Source organism: Conger conger, chromosome 14, assembly GCF_963514075.1.
Source record: "Conger conger chromosome 14, fConCon1.1, whole genome shotgun sequence".
Taxonomy (NCBI): Eukaryota; Metazoa; Chordata; class Actinopteri; order Anguilliformes; family Congridae; genus Conger; species Conger conger.
The window spans coordinates 29,442,928-29,464,523 of NC_083773.1; the positions used below are offsets into that span (position 1 = coordinate 29,442,928).

Genomic DNA, 21,596 nt, shown 5'->3' on the forward strand with positions numbered 1-21,596 from the left:
ATCAGCACAGTTACTGTGTTTTTTTGGTGGCTATTGAATAACGTTACAACCCACGCAACACTGTTGATATTTGAAAGGGTATATGGTATTTGCAGTGTCATTACCACTTACCAACACAGATGACACTAAAACAACAAAAAAGGAGAATCTTACATATTGCCATTAATAATAAAAAAAAAAAAATAAAAAAAATATTGCATTTATTTAGCTGTTACTTAGATGTTGTAAAAGAGAGTGGCTGTATATCTGCGTGCTATAACCTTATAGCTTCACATCTCTAAGCTATTTCCTTACAGCTTAATATGTGTGTGCTATAATTTTACAGATTCATGTGTGCTATTATATAATCTTATAGATTCATGTGTGCTATAACCTTACACAGCATCATATATGTGTGCTACAATATAACCTTACAGATTCACATGTATGCTATATTATAATTTTACCGATTCATATGTGTGCTATAACCTTACACAACTGTGAGTGATTACCTGAAAGAAGTCATGTAGCATGTGTTCTGTGTGTGTGGGTGTGTGAGAGAGAGAGTGAGAGTGAGAGAGACAGAGAAAGATAATGTGTGTGTGTGTGTGTGTGGGGGGGGGGGGGGGGGGGGGAAGTAAGAATAATTAAAAATAAACAAGAAAGCAAAAAAGATCACTTCAAAGGAGATAATATTCAGAAATAAAACTTTATTACTGCTAGGGCCCCTAGGCCCCTTCTTTCCAGCATGAATGTTATTCTTGTACAAAATGCATGGATTTTGGCACAGTGGTAGTCCCTTAAAGCCCAACTGAGGACAAATTAAAGGGTTATTTAAAAACAAATAAAGGAAAATCACCTATACTCAGAACACCAACTTCCCAACGATGGCAGTCGGACAAATTGAACTTGTCCAAACTTGTCAAAGAAACAACAAGGGAGAGCAAACCACGATCAGCTCTCCTCTGCTCAATTACGGAACGGATGGTTGGGTGCAGGAGGCTAATTAACACAAACAACCCCTAGTTACTTCTGCGGAGGTCGGACCACTCATCTCCAGAAGCCATTCTGAGTCTGATCTTTGATCAGCAGCAGGAGACTGAATCTACCCTGAAGTGCAGCAGTTCCCTCTGCTAGACTGGGATGCTTAAAAAACTAGAGAAAAGAAAATGGAACACTAAATTGAAAACATATTTAACACAGAGCCTATCTTCAAACAGCCTTCCTTGTTATCATTTTAATTAGTGTTTCTTACATAACAGTTCTTTTTTCTCTGTGCTGTACTGTTTTTGAAAAGAGACTATTTCAGATTTTTGATAGTTTGAGTAGAAAGCATTTCAACTAAGAATTGAAAAATTCCATTTAAAAAATGGTTTCTTTTTCATTGTAAAAGGGACAAAGGAAGAGGAACCTGACTAAACTTCCACTGTGTAAACTTTAGGAGGTAAATTATTAACAAAATAAAATGAGCACTTTTTTGTGGGTTGCACGACATCAAGTGGTATCTCGGAAAAGAGTAAGTCAAATTCAATCAGCTTTCATCAGGCAGCAAGGTAAAGTTCTTCTCATTTCATGATTGCCTTGAAGGATATCAGAATTTTGTCCACTGGGTTATGCACCATTCTAATTTACATTCAGCTTCCAGGCATTTATAATAAAACACATTTAAAGTAAATTGCTGAAAGTATAAACTAAACATATGGTAGACCTGGAGTTAGTGTAATACTCAATTAATGTATTGTAATAATGTAAACTTGTGAATATATTGGCAGCATACTTATGATTAGCCTAATTTTAGCCTAATCTAAATTTGGATGGTCAACGCGTGCACATGCGAATGCACGCACACATGCACATGCACAGACACACACACAGGCACGCACACACACACACAGACACACACACATGCACGCACACACATGCAGACACACATACATATGCACACACATACAGACACTCACACAGACACACACACTCACATGAACACGCACACACACACACGCAGACACACCCACGCACGCACATGCACACACACACACACACACACACACACACACACACACACCTTTCAGGCAGCATTGCTTGTCAAGCAGCTTTCCTGCAGTGATCTATGGGAATTGGGGAACTTAATTCCATTCAATGGTTGATAGCAAAAAGAAAATTCAAGGACCAATAAATTCTGCACTGAAGGCCATATTGTGTGTTGCAGTCCATCAAGAAAGCAATACAAATATAACCTCAATATCCCCCAAAAATTTATTGTGTCCCAAGATCAGCCGCTTCAACCCAAAATCAAACCATTTCAGGGTAAAATATGGGGTTGGTATTGGTCCATCAGTTTTGAAGTATTGTTTAGTACGTACAACACTTTTCAAAATGATCATTAAAATGTCTCAAAAAACTTTAAAAGCACCATTTTGAAAAATGTTATTTTCAAGAACCTCCCCATCCCAATTCGGGGACTTATTACATATTAATATTACAGTAAGGTTTTACGTGTAACAGTAAAAAGCTTCCCTTGAATTTAATTCCCATCCAGCAGAGAGCATAAGGTCTGTAAGATTTCTCCCGAGGAATAAATGAGAAGGGCTCATAAAACAGCAGTGAAGAAGGCTTGTCAGTCAGAATAAAGACGGGTCTCCTTATCCCTCCACTGGGCTAGCCATGGCCTCCGCACAGCTTCATATTAAAGACAAACATTTCACTGGCTGACATACTTTAGAACAAAGAAAACCGCTTGTTGTTGAAAACTCTTATCGTAAACTCCAAGGAATTTGTTTGCCCAGAAAATGGCGGTTATGTTCACAATTAGCTGCAGTAAATGAAGCATTATCTGCCAGGTGTACATGAGAATGATAGAAGCTCACAATAACATCGCATTTTCCTCTGAGGTAACTGGGACACGCCTCGCTCTAATCCACTGCAACTGCTGCAGACTCTTCAGAGAAACGATAGGAGCAATTTCCCAGTGTTAATCAGACAGCCTGAATCTCTGGGGCAGTCTCGCCTTGTGATGGTAAATTAATGATGTAATGTCTGTTCCCACAATGCTTGATCGCTTGACACAGACTGATTTTAATGCCAAGGCACACAGCTTGCCTACTAGAATGTTCTCTGGTGTTTAAGGGATAAGGCCTAATAGAAAAATTTGAATGTTCTTACTGGGACATTCCATAACTTACTAAGTGTCTGAACAGATGACTGCATTTCTATCCATATGAAATGCAGGCATAGAAATACTGTTGTCATAATACAGTCTGCAGGCTAAAAGCCTTTCCTGCTACAGCTGAATGGCAGATCCAGGAAATCATATGAATAGAAATTCTTTGTTTACCTGCCACCCTCCCTTATAAGTCAAAGGCAGGAAATGCATGTGGAATGATTTCCATTAAATTTCCATCAGTGCAAAAAAAATCTGCGGTGTGCCAGCTCTGCTCTGCCAGCACGCATCAGCACTAAAGGTTTGCGTTATAGACTACCTGTACAATCTGTACCAAACGCCCTGCCACACATAATCACCACACAGCTTCTGAAACAAACTTTATTTAAATTGAAATAGTCAGAACCCATACTGGCGCCGCTTGAAATAAGAACTTAAAATAAAGCGTAGTGCATTAATGAAATTACAATAAAAGGGGAGGAGACATTGCAGTGCAATAAAGATCCAATCAAAGTAGCTCATTACAGGGGCCATAATTGTTATGCTGCACATTAAAAATACAGTTCATAGAACAGTCTTACTGATAAAGTTAACAATGCTTTTACAGTGAAAATAAATATAAACCAAGGGGGGTTGTAAATGCGTAAATTTGCAGTAAAGCAAAACAAGGACACTCGCACAAATATTGTCAAATACAGACATTCTGCCCACCAATTACATTTGGTGGGCTGTAACACACATAAATGAGTTTAGCACATCAGTAGATCTCCTTTGATAGTTTAACCACCCTTGTAAAGACTCTCGGTCCACAGCTCCCTCTCCATGTTATCACTGCCGTGGTTCTCATTCAGGGGAAAAAAAACACCTCTTTATTTCACACTCACAGCCACTCCGTAAATCAATACAGTAATAAAGCAGCGTAATGATCTCTTTCGAATTAAAATTAGGTTAAACCTTTCCCTTCGGTTTCAGAGAGCCCGTTTTTTTTTCTTTTCAGGAGGAGAGAGAAGTTGAAAAAGGCATTATGTTTCTTAGGTCCCAGAGGCTGTGGAGATGAAGCTGTAAATGTGGCCTATATGAAGTCATCTATCACCTTCCCTCCGTAGCCCCCGGTGCAAAAGCAGACACCTACATTAATTCACAGCCGACCTCCCGCTGCGTCCGTTCCGTTTAAGGGCACATCGTGCCTGCTGATTGTAACCGGGAGAAACGCACTGTTTGTAAGCCATGTGACAGTGTTATTTAAAGGCGGAAATATAGGGAGGGAAATGTTCTGGGGAAAATGCCACAGCTGGATGAATGTGGAGGGAAAGCAAGCAGGAGAGCGGGCTGCAGTTGCCGCAGAAACTCCCAGAGGACAAGCGCACCGAGAACAGTAGCTACATACGTGACTAACATCGAAAGGATGCAGTGCCATTAGGCCCTTTGCTAGCTAAGGAAAATTCCACAGTTTCCTTCTGTTCACCGGAACATTTTCTCTAATAAAATCACCTTCAATATGTCATAAACACTGGCACTGCAGATATCAGGACGGAAAAAAGGGAGAGGCAAAGTTGAAATTGACAGGAGAAATATGGACGTCATATAAAACTCAAACGGAACTGGTTTTCCAATGCAACAGCAGGAGTCTGTGTAATTACATCTAATTACTTGTCACGTCTGATCTTCACTTTATTTTAATATATGCTTGGATAATCTCCTAAAAGCCCACCTTTCAACTAGGTAGGGCAGCCAAGTAGCTTAATAAACTATAAGCCATCTGTTAAGCAACTCCACTGCAAACATGAGCATCCAGATGTCCAGTGACTTTGTAGAAATCAAAATGTTGACACCAGGGTGTTAATTAATTTGTTTTATTGATGCACCATACAGTATATACTGAAATATATGTGATTTTGAAGCCAGGAAAAGCCCCATGGAGTGATGAACGGTTGAGGGGGATATTTAATGAATGTAATCCAAGCAGGCAGAATCATTTGAAGCCAATAAAGTGTGCCAAACTGCCAATTGAACTTATTATCTGGACATTTACATCACACAGTAGACAGATACGCACTCTCTCTCTCTCTCTCTCTCTCTCTCTCTCTCTCTCTCTCTCTCTCTCTCACACACACACACACACACGTACACACACCAATGAATAAAATTATCCTATTCTTTAGAAAAAAATCTAACAACTGCAGTTTTGAATTGCCCAATGGGCAAAAAAAACATGACTTTCTTTGTATTTCACTCAACGTTTAAGCAGGTTTTAGTGTGACCAATCATGGCACCACTGTATCCCCTCAAGCAGTAGCCACAGAAGACAGCTAATACAGAGGAGAGGTGCGTGAGGAGCCTATCCCAGCATGCAGTGTGCGAGAGCCAGGAGCGCAGGTCATACCATTCACTCACACATTCATACAGTACCTAAGGGCAATTTAATTATCCTCCAATTAGCCTATTGCATGCTTTTGGACTGTGGGAGGCAACAGGAGCACTCCACACAGACAGGGAGAGAGTATGCAAACATGACACAAAATGGCTGGATTCAAACTCGGTACCTTCATGCTGTGAAAGGTAAGTGGCAGAGTTGGTTTGGATCACCGCCCCAGCTAGACAAGATCGGGATCATATCAGAAGCAGTAACTTTCCATTGCTTTAGTAGCAAATCACACCCCCAAATGATGTGTGGAACCATCTCAAATTGGATTGTCAACCTGATTAGGCTCATAGCGCCCAGAATATGGGGGATGTGTCTGACAAGCCAGGTTATGTGTGATGTCTGCCTCCTCCAGAACTTCAGGGAGGGAGTGCTGATCTTTAACACACTGATATGCATACAATAGAATAGGAAAGAAAGCACAAAGACAACCCAGACATTTACATTTATAAAACTAATGTGACGTCGGGGTGGGGGTGGCTACTGGTCACGAGGTGCACAGACCACACAAAACGAAAAATAATCGGTGGCATACTGCCATTTATAAACAAAAATAGACCAAAAGCTTCTTAACATTAAATTAAATAAAAAAAGAGAACAAATAATGCCCTCACACAACTCTTTAAGCCCAAACAAACAATCAGCCCCCGTGTTTCTCCACAGGACTGAAAACCCGGCCTCTTTTATAGCACAATAATGAGGTACTTGGCCACAGCTACGGTGATTACAATCAATCACAGCTGTGAACGGACTGGTCCGTAGGGTCGGTGCTGCCACCTGGTGGACAGCACCATACTACTGCCATCCTGGCGCCACACAAAGTGTATGCTTTAGATATTTTTTCCCCTTCAGGCCCATTTAAAAAAACAAAAAAACAAAAAAACAAAAAAACACTTCCTTGCTGTGTGATCTAATTAACTATTGATTAGTAATCTTAGTGGGACTTGCCACAACTTAGACAATATACGTTGACCGGGGAAGTTATGGAAGTTAATTCTAGTTTATTGATCGCCTCTGTTCAAGGTTCTTGGCTCTAACACTTGTAAGGTCTATAAAACAAGCTGGCATTGCTCCATACTGTAAAAACGTTCCATACTTTGGTGCTTTAAAGCTCATACATCATTCACATCCCGCCGCCTGATGGCTTATATTTCTCTGTTGTAGCGCTTTCATTTCTCATGTCCTGTGTGGACTTGCAGCCGTTAATATCCGCAGATATCAGGCGTTCAGGCATCTCCAACACAGTGCTGTGAAGCAAGCAGTTTAGTTGAGATCTCAACATAAATCATGTCATCATGATTTTTTAAAATTTGCACATCCACTGTAAGATTTTTAGTTCTGCGATTATAGACATCTGGATTTCACCTTTATTTGTATTCCTTTACATTGGATTTTAAGACATTAAGATAGTTTGTGTTTTGCTTGCATTTAAGCTACTGTTTAAGGAGAAGGTCCACATTAAGTTGACTCTAGGCTTTAGCTAGTGCCATAGAATGGAATCCCTGCATCTGATCACAAAAGAGATGGTTCCCAGCAGCAACTCTTCTGTTGGTCTCAATTGGTTTTTGTCAGGCCAGAAAAACACATTAAGAGAAATATCGGGCAGGGTGGGTGTTAGTACCAGGGCTTGGGGAGCTCTCCAGGACCATGGCTTCATCTACAGGCACACTGGACTGAGGGTGATCAGCCCAGCTGTTTCATTGCCTGTTTTATTCTCCGGTCTGACTCGCAGGGGCTGAGTAAGATTAAAATGGAGTGACTGGCTGTTAGAACGGGAGCGCTTTCTGATGTCTGATCTCCTATCAGCAGTCAGACTCCAAAATAGACACTTAAAGGGGCTGTTGCCATAATGTGGAAGAAGATGAGTTAGAATTTAAAGTCTTCTGCTAATGCGAATCATCCCGGTCTGCATAAAAAAAACATTTATAATACTAACCATAGGATCTCTAACAGGGAAATATCAGCATAGGGATTGAAACCCAGAGCATGTTTAATATTGGTTTTAAAGTAAGGCATTGGTTAGCTGCTACTGTAGAGCTCCCTACAGAACACGAGAGAATACAGAGATCTGCATCCTGACCTGATCCCAAAGGCCTGAAGGTACTCTATGCTGTGATTAGGCCAGGTATCTGGCCTATTTTTAGTTCTGTGATGTACAGTGCGCTCAGATCAGGTATGAGCTGCTGCATTTCATTGCTAAACATGAACATAAATGCTAAATGTTAAGGAAGCAAGCACCCTCACTAGTAGCCTTCCTGTGGTAAACACTGCATCATTTTGTATTGTGCTGTACGGGGCTGTTGGCTTGTTATTTCAGGGTTAATATTTGGCTAGAGTCTGTAGGACTGTTTTAGGTCATGCCGTAAAGACTTACCAGGCATGTGCCTCATTTCTAGCCTGATGCAGACCCCCAATAGTGTATATTTGCTCTATGACTTAGACGTTTAGACGTCAGCGTTCCATTCTAATCACATATTTGTGATCTTACAGCTTAAAGAGTTAAAGGGTGTAACTTAGATTCCAGAAATAGTCACTCAGCAACCCATTGTCCACAGCTTTGATCTTGCGGAGTAGCTCGTTCTCAGATTTGTGCATCAGAGCCGTTGAGATGGCTCTTTGACAGCTTCATGATGAGAGGCAGCATTAATAAACCATGCTCCATTACAAAGAATAACAGTTACAGAAAGTGTCACAATTCATAAGCCGTGATACATCAAGACAGTCTCAGTCGACCTTGCAGATTAGCATTTGGGTTGTGCTGCTATAGGAAAGACTGCAATAGAGGTACGCTGTGTTAGCCTAGTCCTACTTTTCTCACATGCTGGAAAACTGATCTATTCTTTCCTCACAAACTTCCTGTTTGTGCTCATTCCTCATTATGACTTTTCCTCATTAACTAGGCTACACTTTCCCTTAAGATGATACGATGTTCTGGGGAATGCATTTCTTGTTTTATTCATTTTCTGCCTGTTTATGTCTCTCTGATTTAATTCTCGTACACACACTCATTCTGATTTCATTCTTGCACACACACTCATTCTGATTTCATTCTCGTACACACACTCATTCTGATTTCATTCTCATACACACACTCATTCTGATTTCATTCTTGCACATTTTCTGGAGCATGTGCATGCACACAGCAAGAAACAGTCACCAATGCAATGCACGGTCAACCAGCAATTCAGGAACCCTCCAGAACAGGACATGTTTATGGTCGCCGGGGCATGTTGCACTGCTACCACTTTCCAAGAAAATCACTCGGAAATCAATTTAGAGGGAAGAAGACTTGGAGGCATGCGCTACCTACAGATACCAGCTCCAGGCAACAGCAGCTACAGCACATTTTCCCCAACGAGGGACAAAAAAATCTGTGCAGCAGAACAATGTCTGGAATAATAGCTGACCTTGGTAGTGCAAGCAGCTGTTCAGCCTGGAGGAAGCATTCCAAAGCAGACCTCTATTTAGTCTGTCCTTAACCCTCTCAAGCCTGCTCCATGCATTGACATCACAAAGCCTGATAAAATATTTTAGTTCAACCAATTCTAAGAGGGAGGGGCCCTCTACCACAGTAGTTCTCACACCTGTGTATGCTGGTTTTTGTCCCAGCTAAAGTCTTGCTCAATCAAGGCTGCTGAAAACATTGTCAAAATTATTTCACGTCATGTGGCTTAAGAGGGTAAATTATACCTCAAAACATGAAAATCTTGTTAATGTTCTGTGATTGCAATTGTGGTTGTAACAAAAACCAGCTTCCACAGGGGTTACGCAGGAGTTTGGGAAAGACTGGTCTACCACGACCTGGTCATTTTAAAGGGCTTTGGCATGGCAAGGTTTGGAAACCCCTGCTATTAGTAAAGCTTGCAATATGTCCACATCTGCACAACAGATTGGGTGGAGCCAAACCAAGGACAATAATATGCTATGGCACCTATGGATGTACTTATGTAATGCTGCATCACATAACTGGTGCTGCAGGAGTCATCTAGCTTTTAGACAAGACATTAAACCCAATGCGCCTCTTGATAATTAGAGGAGACCTACTGAAGAAGTATGGATGCTCAACGCAGATGTTTACTGTGGCTTGGTAACCTATCAGTGGCTCTCTAATCATCGCTGAACGCTCCCCGCTCACGGATGTGGGGCAAGTTCTCTGTTGCAGGATAACAGATGTGCATCTTCCCAGTAGCTGCTACACTGGTGGGATATAACAAAAATCAACATGTGGTGAGAGATATAAATTTAAATAATAGAATTAAACCGGCATTTGAATAAGCAGAGCCCAAAAATAGCTAAGCTGTGTGTAAGATAAGCATTTCTGGAAGCTCAGGAAGACAATCTGTTCTGACTCATAGTTAATTAATTTTCTTAACACCTCAAAAAGACTGAAACAATATACATTTTACAGACTAGATGAATATATGCAAATTATGTGGTCTAAAAATTTATCTGGTAATTAGACACAGACACCAGATAGAAATAGGCTCCGACAGAACTTTTTCATAGACAATGCCATACAATATTCATTGACATATTTTTAATGTGTGAAAAGTGCTCAGTACATTAACCCATTCTGCGGGGGTTGGTGAGAGGGAGGTGCATTCACCCATTCTGCGGGGGTTGGTGGGAGGGAGGAACATTCACCCATTCTGCGGGGGTCGGTGAGAGGCAGGAAATGAAAAGAAGGGTACCATGCAGGTAAGGAGCCTCATTAAAGGAGGAACAAAGGAGGGGTGAAATTCTATAAGACAGGGAAAGAAGTTGTCTGGGGAACGGAGATGCCGGCCATTCTGGCTCAGAGAAATGAGATGAACACGTTCGGTCACCTCGTTCCATCTCCTCGCTCCCTGACTCCAAAGGGAATGGCGGTTCGGCAGAGCCACGCCACTGTAATTAGCATTGGCCGTATCACTATAATTAAAATGCATGTCACCTTGGTGGGGTTTGGGGGGTGCACTGATTGTCAGGTCAGGTTGCTCCTCAGCATTGTGGTGAGCTGCTGGTCGTCACTTGCTGTGGAATGAAAGTCTGTGGAAACTTGTGGCCTTCTCCTGTAGTCGTGCCGGCCTAGCTACCAGTCATGGTGGAATGGAATATGATGTGCCTGGTCTTTTGCATGTTTTCTCTCGGCGTTTCTTCAATTTCAGCATTTCAGATTGTTACCTTCACACCGGAGTGAGAAAACCTAACCTCTCTCTCGCCATCTTCCCCAACAGGCGAAGCAGGAAACATGTCATCGCTGCAGTTGTGCATCTGATAGTAGAAGTGCTGTTGAGACATTAAATAAAATGTAAACTGAATTCCCTCAACGTCGAGAGTCTGACTGGTCTCTTTCCCGTTCACATTTCTGATGAGATAGATGTACAGTGTGTACGGCACACACCATTCAGGAATGTAGTCAGGCAGGCTTCATTCTCATACAGATGTTAATGGAGTGGTCGGTCCAGAGTGCATAATGGGCTGCTGTGGACAGGGGCAACGAGGCATCTGAAGTTGTATTTTATTTAAATTTTATATCTGAATGCGGCTATAGGCCTATACTTCAAAAGTGGCAACAAGACAAACAAATCATTTTCATCTCCACCAAATCGTTTTCAGTCATTGCACTAAAGAACTGCATGGATCATGGAGAAAGGTCCGGAGAAGGAGCGAAGATGTTCTTCAGCTGTAATGAATGTGACACCAGACATCAGACACCCTGGCCTACTGTAGGCCAAGCCTTGAGTTGCTAAGATAGGTGCAATCTATTAGACTATTGGCAATATGAAATATACCATATATACAGTAGATATATGCCAGCCAATATGGTTTATTTCAAATGCAAAAGTAATTATTTCTGCTTCAAAATTGTCGTAAAAAACAGTTACATTAATACACTCTCATCCGTTAATTCATTCATTCATTAACCTAACCCGCTTATCCTGAACAGGGTCGCAGGGGGGCTGGAGCCTATCCCAGCATACATTGGGCGAAAGGCAGGAATACACCCTGGACAGGTCGCCAGTCCATCGCAGGGCAATTAATACACTCTCAGTAACTGAATTCATCTAATTAATAGGGTGTCAACAGAAACGTATATTTACTGCAGTTCATGCAGGGGTTTCTTACGCACTATAAATAGCTACTACGTTCGGCAATGGTGCTGATAAGAGCGAGCTGTGCCGAGTTAAAAATCACTCATCCCCAGTCAGAGTGCACAAGACTCACGGTTTCGGGGAATCTTAAATCACCTTTGGGAAATATGGGCTCACAGTTGAACATTCAGACATTACTGAAGGCGGAAGGCAGAATAATGGAAGAGGAATCGCTCAATAAGAGGCGGAATGGGCGTTTTGGTATTGGAGCAAATGCGGCCTCGGAGAGTGTATTTTTCATAACCCCTGGGACGGGCGTCTCTGAGACAATTTTCCCTGTCCCCCTCATGTGACGGTACATGCGTTCTGCATGGATGCGCTCTGCACTGACAGGAGTGTGTGGCCATTTGCATGCTGGGAACTGCGGTCGAGAGCTGGTGAGACGCGGTACCGGTCTTCTCTGGCAGGTGGACCCTGGGAGATGGAGTCTTAGTGCTGGAGTCACCTGAGCCTGATGTATGTCTGTGAGGCTGTGTTTCTCATCAAATGGGACACAGACCGGGATTCAATCAACGTTTTGACAGGTCAACTATTCGTTTTTTCCACTCAGCAAAGCTAAGGAATAAGTCATGAATGAGGCTGTAGTGTCTCCAAATATACTCTATAGCATCTGAAAAGGAATGTCACAGTTGACATAGAAGATGGGTACTTAAAAGGTTTTGCTGGTAATCGACCACTGTTGGGCTGGCTGGTAATCTACCTCCTTTTCATGTTTCGCCTCTCCTCCAGACCTGTACTAACTGTTTTCTACCTAATGTGGCATTGTCCATATCTGTAGCTTAACCATATTTACTTTGGTCCACTAAAGTGGACAATAAATACAGTTCTAAAGAACATCGACATTATGATCAAATTTCAGTGTGATTTCCCAGGCATGCCAATATAAAACTCATTTCACTCGAGATGTGGAACACTTCTCAAAGCTGAAGGACATTTAATCCAAACAATGTCTGCTCGGTATCTTCTGGTGACCCTCTTTTGAAGAACACTGACAGGACAACCAAAACCAAGTGTTTTTTTTAGATGGCCTTAAAAGGGATGTGGGTTATAAGAACCTTCAGGCACTGTAGCCTTTTGAAGGGCTAAATCTCCAGTCTTCCTTCATATCAACAGCATTTCCCGGCCGAGGCTTACTGCCAGCAGTCATGCGCTCTGATCCGTTCCCAGAGAAGCATTGGCGGCTGGAATGTGTCTTACGCGAGATAAGCCTTCCCCTAAAAAAACCCGAATCCCTCCGGCTCACTGCAGGCGTTCCCAAGGATTCTCTGTTGTGATGAAGGATGCGCAATTATCGCTCCAGCAGAATTCATTCTGATGTCCTGGCTAACCATCTGCACATATGAGTTGGCAAGGTGAGAACAATTTTGGGCTTGTCCACCACTGTTGTTCCGGAGACTTCTCAGCCCTTTCTTCTGTAGACCATCGCAGTAGGCTTGAGGCCAGAATCTCACCACACAACAATGGAAGAGAATGGCAAAAACCCGCCATGAGTGAACTCATTCTCGTCTGCCAGAAATCCATTTACACGCCACGAAAGTGAACTTCTTCGGAAATCTATCTTCCCTGACTGCTGGTCAACCACTGACTATACTATAGAAGATGCTTTTTCAAAGTGTTAAAGCCTTATCCCATCCTTTTCCAAAGGGCCTGTCCTCTGACCATTCAGAGGGCCCAAGAAACCAGATCCCTCCATTACAGAGCTTGAGATGTCCTCTCATTTTCAATGGAAAACCAACCTGCTCAGCCTTGTTCCGGTAAAGATCAGCAGCTCAAACAGTTGAAGAATTTTACTTGGCTAGTGCTCATTCAGTCTAAATGAAATGCACTTAGCATTGTACTACAACATGTATGCAGGCATATTTATCGGCCAGTACCAGGTGGCAGGCGAAAGATGTGGCAGCATAATGAAGAAAATGTTTAGAGCTAGTTGGTCATTGTGAGGCCATTGAGCAGACAATAATTTATACCCTGCAGCTGCCATCATAATAATTACCATCTTAGGCCAAAGTTATATAAATTCCTGTACTGCAAACTACCATCATTTTTCCATGGTGCCCTTCATCAATTCAGCCATAAAAGAAATTAGTTATTTACTCAATCTTTGTATTATGTGTTTACTAATAAAATTGTACTTTGTTGCAAAATCACTATGCAAAGGAAGTGTCTGTGTGTGGGTGTTGGTGTTGTATATATTTTAAAAAAATTACTTTTTGTAGATAAAGGGAATGTGAAGAACAATTTATGATGTGACCTTTATGTGTTGCTTTTGATAAATGTAGTCTCCTGTACATCTGGCTTGTTACAATTTCTAGTACATCCACCAGCTCCCAATTGAGACTGGCCAAGTTTTTCAACAGCTATTCCTGGTCAAACTCCCAGCCTGGCTGATCCCCCCCCCCCCCCATCCCGACTCTGATAATATTCACTGAACATTCTGGAACAAAATGGCTGTTAACTCATCGTTGGTCACCCAACTGTTGAGGTGAGATTCTGTAAAGACACTGTAAAGACCATGAGAAGAAAGGCTGTATTTACAGTAAATGCAGTATGTTACCCATTGCTGTCCCGTTCAATGGTCATACATGCACATATTAATTTCTGCATGGTTCTGTATAATTGATCATAAATGGCCAGCTCCTGGTCCAAGTGATGCTTTTGTGCCACCTGGACTACTGCAACTCTCTCTTGGCTGGCCTTCTGGCATCGGCCAGCAGACCCCTCCAACTCATCCAGAATGCAGCACATTGGTGCTAGCTTTCCACGCAGTTACGGTGTCAGCCCCAGCTTACTTCTAAAAGATCATCAGACCCTACACGCCTGCCAGACTTCTTCGTTCAGCCACCGCAGGATGCCGGGCACATCCTCCTCTCTGCAATTCCACCTCACGGTCACGACTACTGTCTGTTCTGGCTCCACGGTGGTGGAACGACCTCTCCGTAGAGGTCAGAACAGCAGAGACTCTGAGCACCTTCAACTGCAGACTGAAGACACATGTCCTCAAGCTGAACCTCTCCCACCCCCAGCTCCCAGTAATCTGTAATTGATTAGTAGTTGTTATTTTTCAGTTCTCTCAATAGTGTGCGATTACTTGAGCAATAACTTCTGTTCGCTAGGATGGTATTTTCGCTACTTTTGTTTGGCTAAGTAAGTGTAAATCATTGTGCTGTATAAAAACGGTTTTAGATATAATCCATAATCAGATTAATCAAATAGTCCTACTCTTTGTTGTAATCTTAGCACTTGAAATTGCTAAGGAAATTCCTCGAGGGTCTTTCAGCGCACTTGCCCCTGATTTTTGGTATGCACTTCGCACTTGTATGTCGCCCTGCATAAGAGCATCTGCCAAATGCCAATGATGATGATGATGATGATATGTGATCTGGACAATCGACCCAACATGCGATCTGGACAATCGACCCAACATGCGATCTGTACAATCCACCCTACTTGCCAAATGGTAGGCCAAGTGGTAGACTTTTGGAAAACCAGCCGGCCTCTCTGCAAACCAGCAGCGTCTGTGTGAGTCTCCCCGCAGAGGGAAAGGGCTGTCACAGAGCTTAAACCCACGCGGCTTCAGTTTTCCTGGGGTGTACCCATTTCTTTACGAAGCAGAAATAACTTTGCTCCATCACAAACAAAGAATTAAATAAACACAGTTGCACCCCGTGCTTTATAAATGAGCTCCCCATCATTACACATCTCCCTTAACTCCCCCAGGAGCAGGACTTGTGCTGGAGAAGGAACTAGTTTCACTCCTTTTTAATTACATCCCCTCCCGTCTTCATGAATGTTAATTAATTTTTTTTTTCCCAAAGATCCGAGCAAATCCATGTCGAACTGGTTTACACCGTGTTAATTCAGTTTTCTATTGAAACAAGAGCTAGTGCTAATATTTACAGCAGCACACAAGCTGAAAGTGCTTCCGGTGATTTCCGTCCAGTGGAGAAAGGGATGCTTTATGCTGGTTTATTATGCCACTGAGCAAGTGCCTGTCATTGGCACAAAGCAGCTTTATCATTCCACAGGAGCTGCCTCAACTCTATCAACTGCTATCTGAAACACAATTCATACACTCGTGCTGACAACTTCTATGTGAAAGAAATATATTAAATGGACACACGCTTCTGACAGAAACTTAAGCTCTGATAGCAGCCACGCACCTTTATCATTCAGCAGACTTGGTGATCACAGGTTAAGCATCGTTATCAGAGAGAAACCGAGGCAGGATCATTGGACAGGGGATGCATCAGATTGATTTTAAGAATACGCTTAACTTGAGAATCAATCGAAGCCATTTTACTCAGTGTCAACTTTGCTGACTGACAGGGCTAATAAAAGGCTCATAGAATTGCCAATGGAAATACTGTATAGCAATGGAAAAAATACATTTCTGATAAATGTATCACAATGAAACTGACATGTTTATTTCTTGTTGCTGCCGCAAATGTTTGTAGTTTGAATGTCATCCTTTTCTTGTTCAAATTTGATCAATGCAGTTCTGATGAAAATACAAACTTATTTGTAAAACAAGGTATCAATTATACAATATTAATTATGCAACTCATTAGATACCAAAAATTCTTATATACATAAATTAACTGTCGCCTATCATGTGCTGCATGTGAAATGTGTTCACTTACCTTCTCAGATTTTAGGCTATACAGCATACTAACCAATTTGAGTAATGTATGTCACCTTAACAAACAGAAAGTAAAGAAAGCACACCCTGGGCTGGGCTGGTGTCTGTGAAACTGGCTCATTATGTCATACGGTGTTCTGTCAAAGCCACCATAAACAATGGCCAGGGCTCAACCGCATTTGTCCTTAACTTTGGACTTGTGCACTTCCTAGTGTTTTTCTTCAATAACACAGTTTGGTGACTTCAGTCATCACAAAAATAAATGAACCACACACTTTCAATTAAAAAAAGTAAAACTGCATTTAATTATGCAAAGTTAAGGATGTGAATTTTAACTGAATCCAGTGTACCCCACAGTATGTGGATGTATATCGGTTGTAAAAGTCTAACAGACAGGGGGTAGAAAGATATTACCACGTGAACTGGCCACGTCAATGCATGATAACCTTATGAGATGTGGAGGGTATAAATGCAGTTTGGACTGGACTAGTTAACGGTACTTTATCTCTGTTGCCTTTCATCTGAAGAGAGTGAGAACTGAATCAATATTCCACCAGTGTCCTCTCTAAAATGCATTTACAGCTTTATTTGTGGAAAATCAGCGAATTCTGCAGCCATCCAGAGTCATATTTTGGGTATCCATGGTATAGGTTGTGTGGTGTTTGGCACCTAAAGTTTGTTTAAACCCAACCCTACCTGCTAACCCCCACACCCCCACCACCAGTAACCCCACCCTGATCCCCACCCCATCCAACATATGTCGACTGAGGCTTTCAGGCGGAGGTCAATGGATCATTGGAAGCAATGCAATTCTGAACCCATTTTGTTCTATTCATTGTAATGGTTTTAGTACTACTTATATTTATAATATGAAGTGAGACCATTCTGCAAATATTGCAGCTTCAGCTTCAAGCTTGGCTTGAGCAAGGCAATTTATAGGAAAATAAATGTCTGGTGTTGGGGAACTACAGAGTGCAATGGTTCACTGAACTCATTTAATCAAGTTGTCATTTTCTTGAAGAAATACATTGTTGGATGTGTGCCTCTGCTCACAAAATGTAAAAGTAAACATTATTTAATATTTTGTTTTAATTTATGCCTCATACTCATAGCAACACACGGCTCATTCACAATAGTTGATTTATTTGCTAAGCTATTAAAATTAAGACAGGTATTCAAGTATGTTGAAAGGGCAGTCCTTCGTGGAAACTGGCAGAATAACCTTTACTTTTACCGCAATACAAACACACCTTACGGCACATACTTTTCCACAGGGTGGTTAAATCTGGAAGATTAAAATCAATTAATAATATCAATCAATATTGAATTAAACCAAATTGATTGAGATAAACAGTTCGTCCCAAGGATCAAGATAATAGTAGTCATAGTAATCATGACAAATACTAGAATGATTTGGGTTCTGCTAACAAAGACTTTATAATGTTTTTACATCATTCCATGACTCACCCTTTTCAAGCCCAGTTTGCTCTGTAAGCATTTTACATTAATTGAAAAAAAAAAAAAAAAACCTGGTGATATTCTGCAATGGCTAAAATTAAATGTTCATCACAGCAATTTCATGAAGGCATACAACGGCACCCAATTAGGTCTAAATACAAAGCCTACTGCAAAGCTTATACACATTTAGCTAATGCCTGTTAACAAAGCACTACATATCGATATATGTCCTTTAGGAATGTATACCACATTGGCCAGCTGCTACCTCCACATCCTCATGCAGTTTTTGTACATACAGTCACTTGCAGGCCCTGACTCCTACTTAACAATAAACGTTAAGCCATGCCACAGTTATATCATACATCGCTAATCGGTCAGACGCCTTAATGGCAATCACATGCAGCTGCAAGGGGCGACTTAAGGAACTCAAGATGCTTGAATTGACGTATACCCTCCCCCTCTAATTTACAATGACAGTATTGATTTATCACTCCCGCGGTTGAAGGTTGATTGATTCTTTCTCTTTTGCCGTGTGTCGGCAGTTAATTAGCGAGGACCTGGAGAAAACGTCGCACAAACAGCGCGAGCGTCAACATCAGGGAACACTGTACATGAACTCTGACCACCGTTGGAATGCTGCACGATAAAATCAACAACCCTGCCAGATTAACAACCCCAGTACCTTAGAGTTGCATATTAAAGCTATCATTTATTAAATATTTCGCAGGATGTTGAAACAGCATTTTGTGGTGTATGTTTGCCTCAGGCTCTTCAAGAAAATATGTGTCTGTTCATTTGATCTTGCTGTAACCTACAATAGTTCCATGAACCATGTTTTTAAAAGAAATATATATATATATATATATTTTTTTTTAATCTTGTAAGCTATAGGCCAGTCACACGTCTGAGTGGAGAAGGCATTCATATCGCTCATAATGAAACTCCATTCTGGTAAAACTCATGTCTTATGACTCTTAAGTCAATGCAAAGCTGTAGCAAAAAGCTAGTTGCATCTAAAAAAATAGCAGATTGCAAATATCTTCATCGAGTATATGGTGCTAAGAGGCTGCAGGCTCAAATCCCATGCACAGGCACAGCCACTGTACCCTTGAGACAACCTTAATTATCACTAAATGCTAAATCCACAATAAATGTACCAATTGATTATTAGTTAATATATGAACTGTGTGAGGAAAGGGTGCATATTTTAAGATTTACATTTAAAGTGTGGTTCCTTCAAAACGTTACTGACTAACAGTGTCCAGATTTGCAACTTGAACCACAGTTCTGGCACAACTGGTTGATTCCCCAAGATAATTAAAACATCATGCAGTTTAATTTTCCTATCAACAACTTGCATCACAGGAAAAACCTGAACCTACTCATCCATGCAATTCACTCAAATTAAACCATATTACATTATTAGCCATCATCACGTCTGTTTCAAGTATCTGTTATCTAGTGTACAGTGCTGAAGTTAAGGCGAGTTGCAGGCTACTTTATGTGATTTAGCCTATTCATAAAAAAATATTATAATATAATGAATAGAATAAAAATATAAAAATGTCATGTAGGTTAATTGCTTCCGTCATCAGTCAAAGAAGAAAATAATTTTCATTGAGTCCAGTACCTCCCTCCCAAAACAGTGTGGCAAGGTACACAGGACAGAAAAACCCACGCACGCCGCGAAAACGGCAGTCCTCCAGGTTCATCTCAGAAACATTCTATTATAACCAAAGACATTTGACGGGTGCGCGACACTCCAGCAGCGCACCAGTAGCAACAATATTGATAACTAACAACGCTATATTCCAGTGAAGGAAACGAAATGCACGGAAATGGATTTGGTCCTTTATTGTAATCCCGATTTGATCATTAAAACCAGGGAAATTATTAGCGACTAACGAGCTTTTGTAGTTCAGAGCGGATTCAGTCATGGGCTCGGATGCTAATGCCCTTTACCCCCCTCACAGCCCACTTTTTCACGGCACAATTTTAAATCAGGGTAAAATAGCTCGAAAATATTAGTCATAAAGAAACCCCACCCTACACCCACATTCACCTCATGCTGTCATTCAAAATACGGATCTCACCACCGACTACCCTGCGCAATTACTTTTATATTTTTCCTCCTTGTTTATACTAGCTTCAGGGAGCATTTTTACGTACCGTTTCCAGAGATGTGGTTCTCTACCTCAGCGTGTCCACCTTGTCTGGACGAGGCGCTAAGTTGGATGTAGAGTCCTGCGTAATGTAAAATCCCTACTATCACTCCAAAGGTTCCCATCGCTTTTGTGTGTGCTTCCAGTTTTCTTTGCTAGTCTCACATTAGGCGGAGGGAATCGGGGGGAAATCCAGTCAGGTCCTGGGGGACTATCCTCCCTTTAAAATAAAATCACCCCAGGCCAGGGAGAAAAGTGCCTTTTGTGGCGCTCACTGCTGCAGCTCACCACCTTTCAGCAACGACTGCTTCCCCTCGCGACAGATTGCTCGATTCTGAGTGCCTCCTAACTGCGGCGGAGGGAGATTGATTCTGAGAGCGAAAAGGAGAGTGCCCAGGCTTACATCGAGGGTGTCAATTAGGCGGAGGGATCTGTATTGGTGATTTATTCATTAAACTTTTACAAGTCTATAATTCTTAAAGCTGTACAGAGACTATTTATCCTGCAGCCTTAAAATATCTTTCACGTCGATGAATTGACATCGTTGTAAAATCAAGGATACCGATACCGCATTCGCAGAAGATGATTTAAACTGAACTACATTGTTCTGTAAGTGATAAACACGTGAAGACATTATTTAAGCCTGTCCATTTTTTGAAGTGGGTGGCTGGTGTGCGGCTTTACTTACAATAATTACAATATTTCGGCACTGACAAAACGTGCAGTCTATTGTTGTGATTTCCAAACAAGATAATCCTCATTGAATACCTAGCCGCTATGTAGATCGTTTTTTTACATTAGAATGTAACATTGCTTTATTTCCAAAGTGAAGTGTAAATAAAAAAATGAATAAATAATGGCCGAAGTCAGAATTTATGTTAAACATCTGTTTCGGTATGTTTAACATCTGTAGGTGCCAGGAAATGTTCACAGTGACTTGGACTGGTCCTGGCACTAGATGGCTGTAATGGGTTTTAAAATGAATTTCTGTATGCATGTCTGAAAGTAGAGGGAGAATTGCTTCATCTCCCGTGCTATATGAAAACAGTAGGGCCTACTATACCCACATTTGAAATTGATTCTGAGACATAAGGTATAGATTTTCCTCAGTTATTTTGTTGAGGGACACGGTGCTTCTTTAAAGATTAACCCATCAAACGTGGTTGACAATTTAATGGGTGCTTCTGTTGCAGTTAGAGCATTTCAGCACTGGGGGACCGAACAGCTCCCAGTTAGAATAATATGGAGTCGAAGGCTTTGCTAGTTAGTTAGGCTGTATACACTCACCGAGCACTTTATTAGGAACATCTTTACTTTATTACACCTACTTATTCATGCGATTATCTATTCAGCCAAGTGTGTGGCAGCAGTGCAATGCGTACAGTCCTGTAGATACGGGTCAGGAGCTTCAGTTAAAGTTCACATCAACCATCACAATGGGGAAAAAAATGATCTAAGTGACTTTGACCGTGGAATGATTGTTGGTGGCAGACAAGTGACAAATTCAATGAAGCGCGGGTAAACGGCGGGAGTAAGTATGACTCTCTTAAGGTAGCCAAATGCCTCATCTAATTAGTGACGCGCTTGAATGGACGATATTCCCACTGTACCTACCTACTATCTAGCGAATCTGAGTGGATAG

The 21,596-nt window shown here is 41.5% G+C and overlaps 1 protein-coding gene across 1 annotated transcript in view; it reads right to left on the reverse strand.

Annotated features, from left to right (window-relative positions):
• The window catches only part of vstm2l (V-set and transmembrane domain containing 2 like), a 38,379-nt gene extending 18,048 nt beyond the window's left edge, over positions 1-20,331 (reverse strand). The window contains exon 1 of the mRNA XM_061220581.1: positions 19,962-20,331. Coding sequence (XP_061076565.1) covers positions 19,962-20,079 — 118 coding nt within the window. The 5' untranslated portion in view covers positions 20,080-20,331. The remainder of the gene's footprint in view (positions 1-19,961) is intronic.
• Between the last annotated feature and the right edge of the window lie 1,265 nt (positions 20,332-21,596).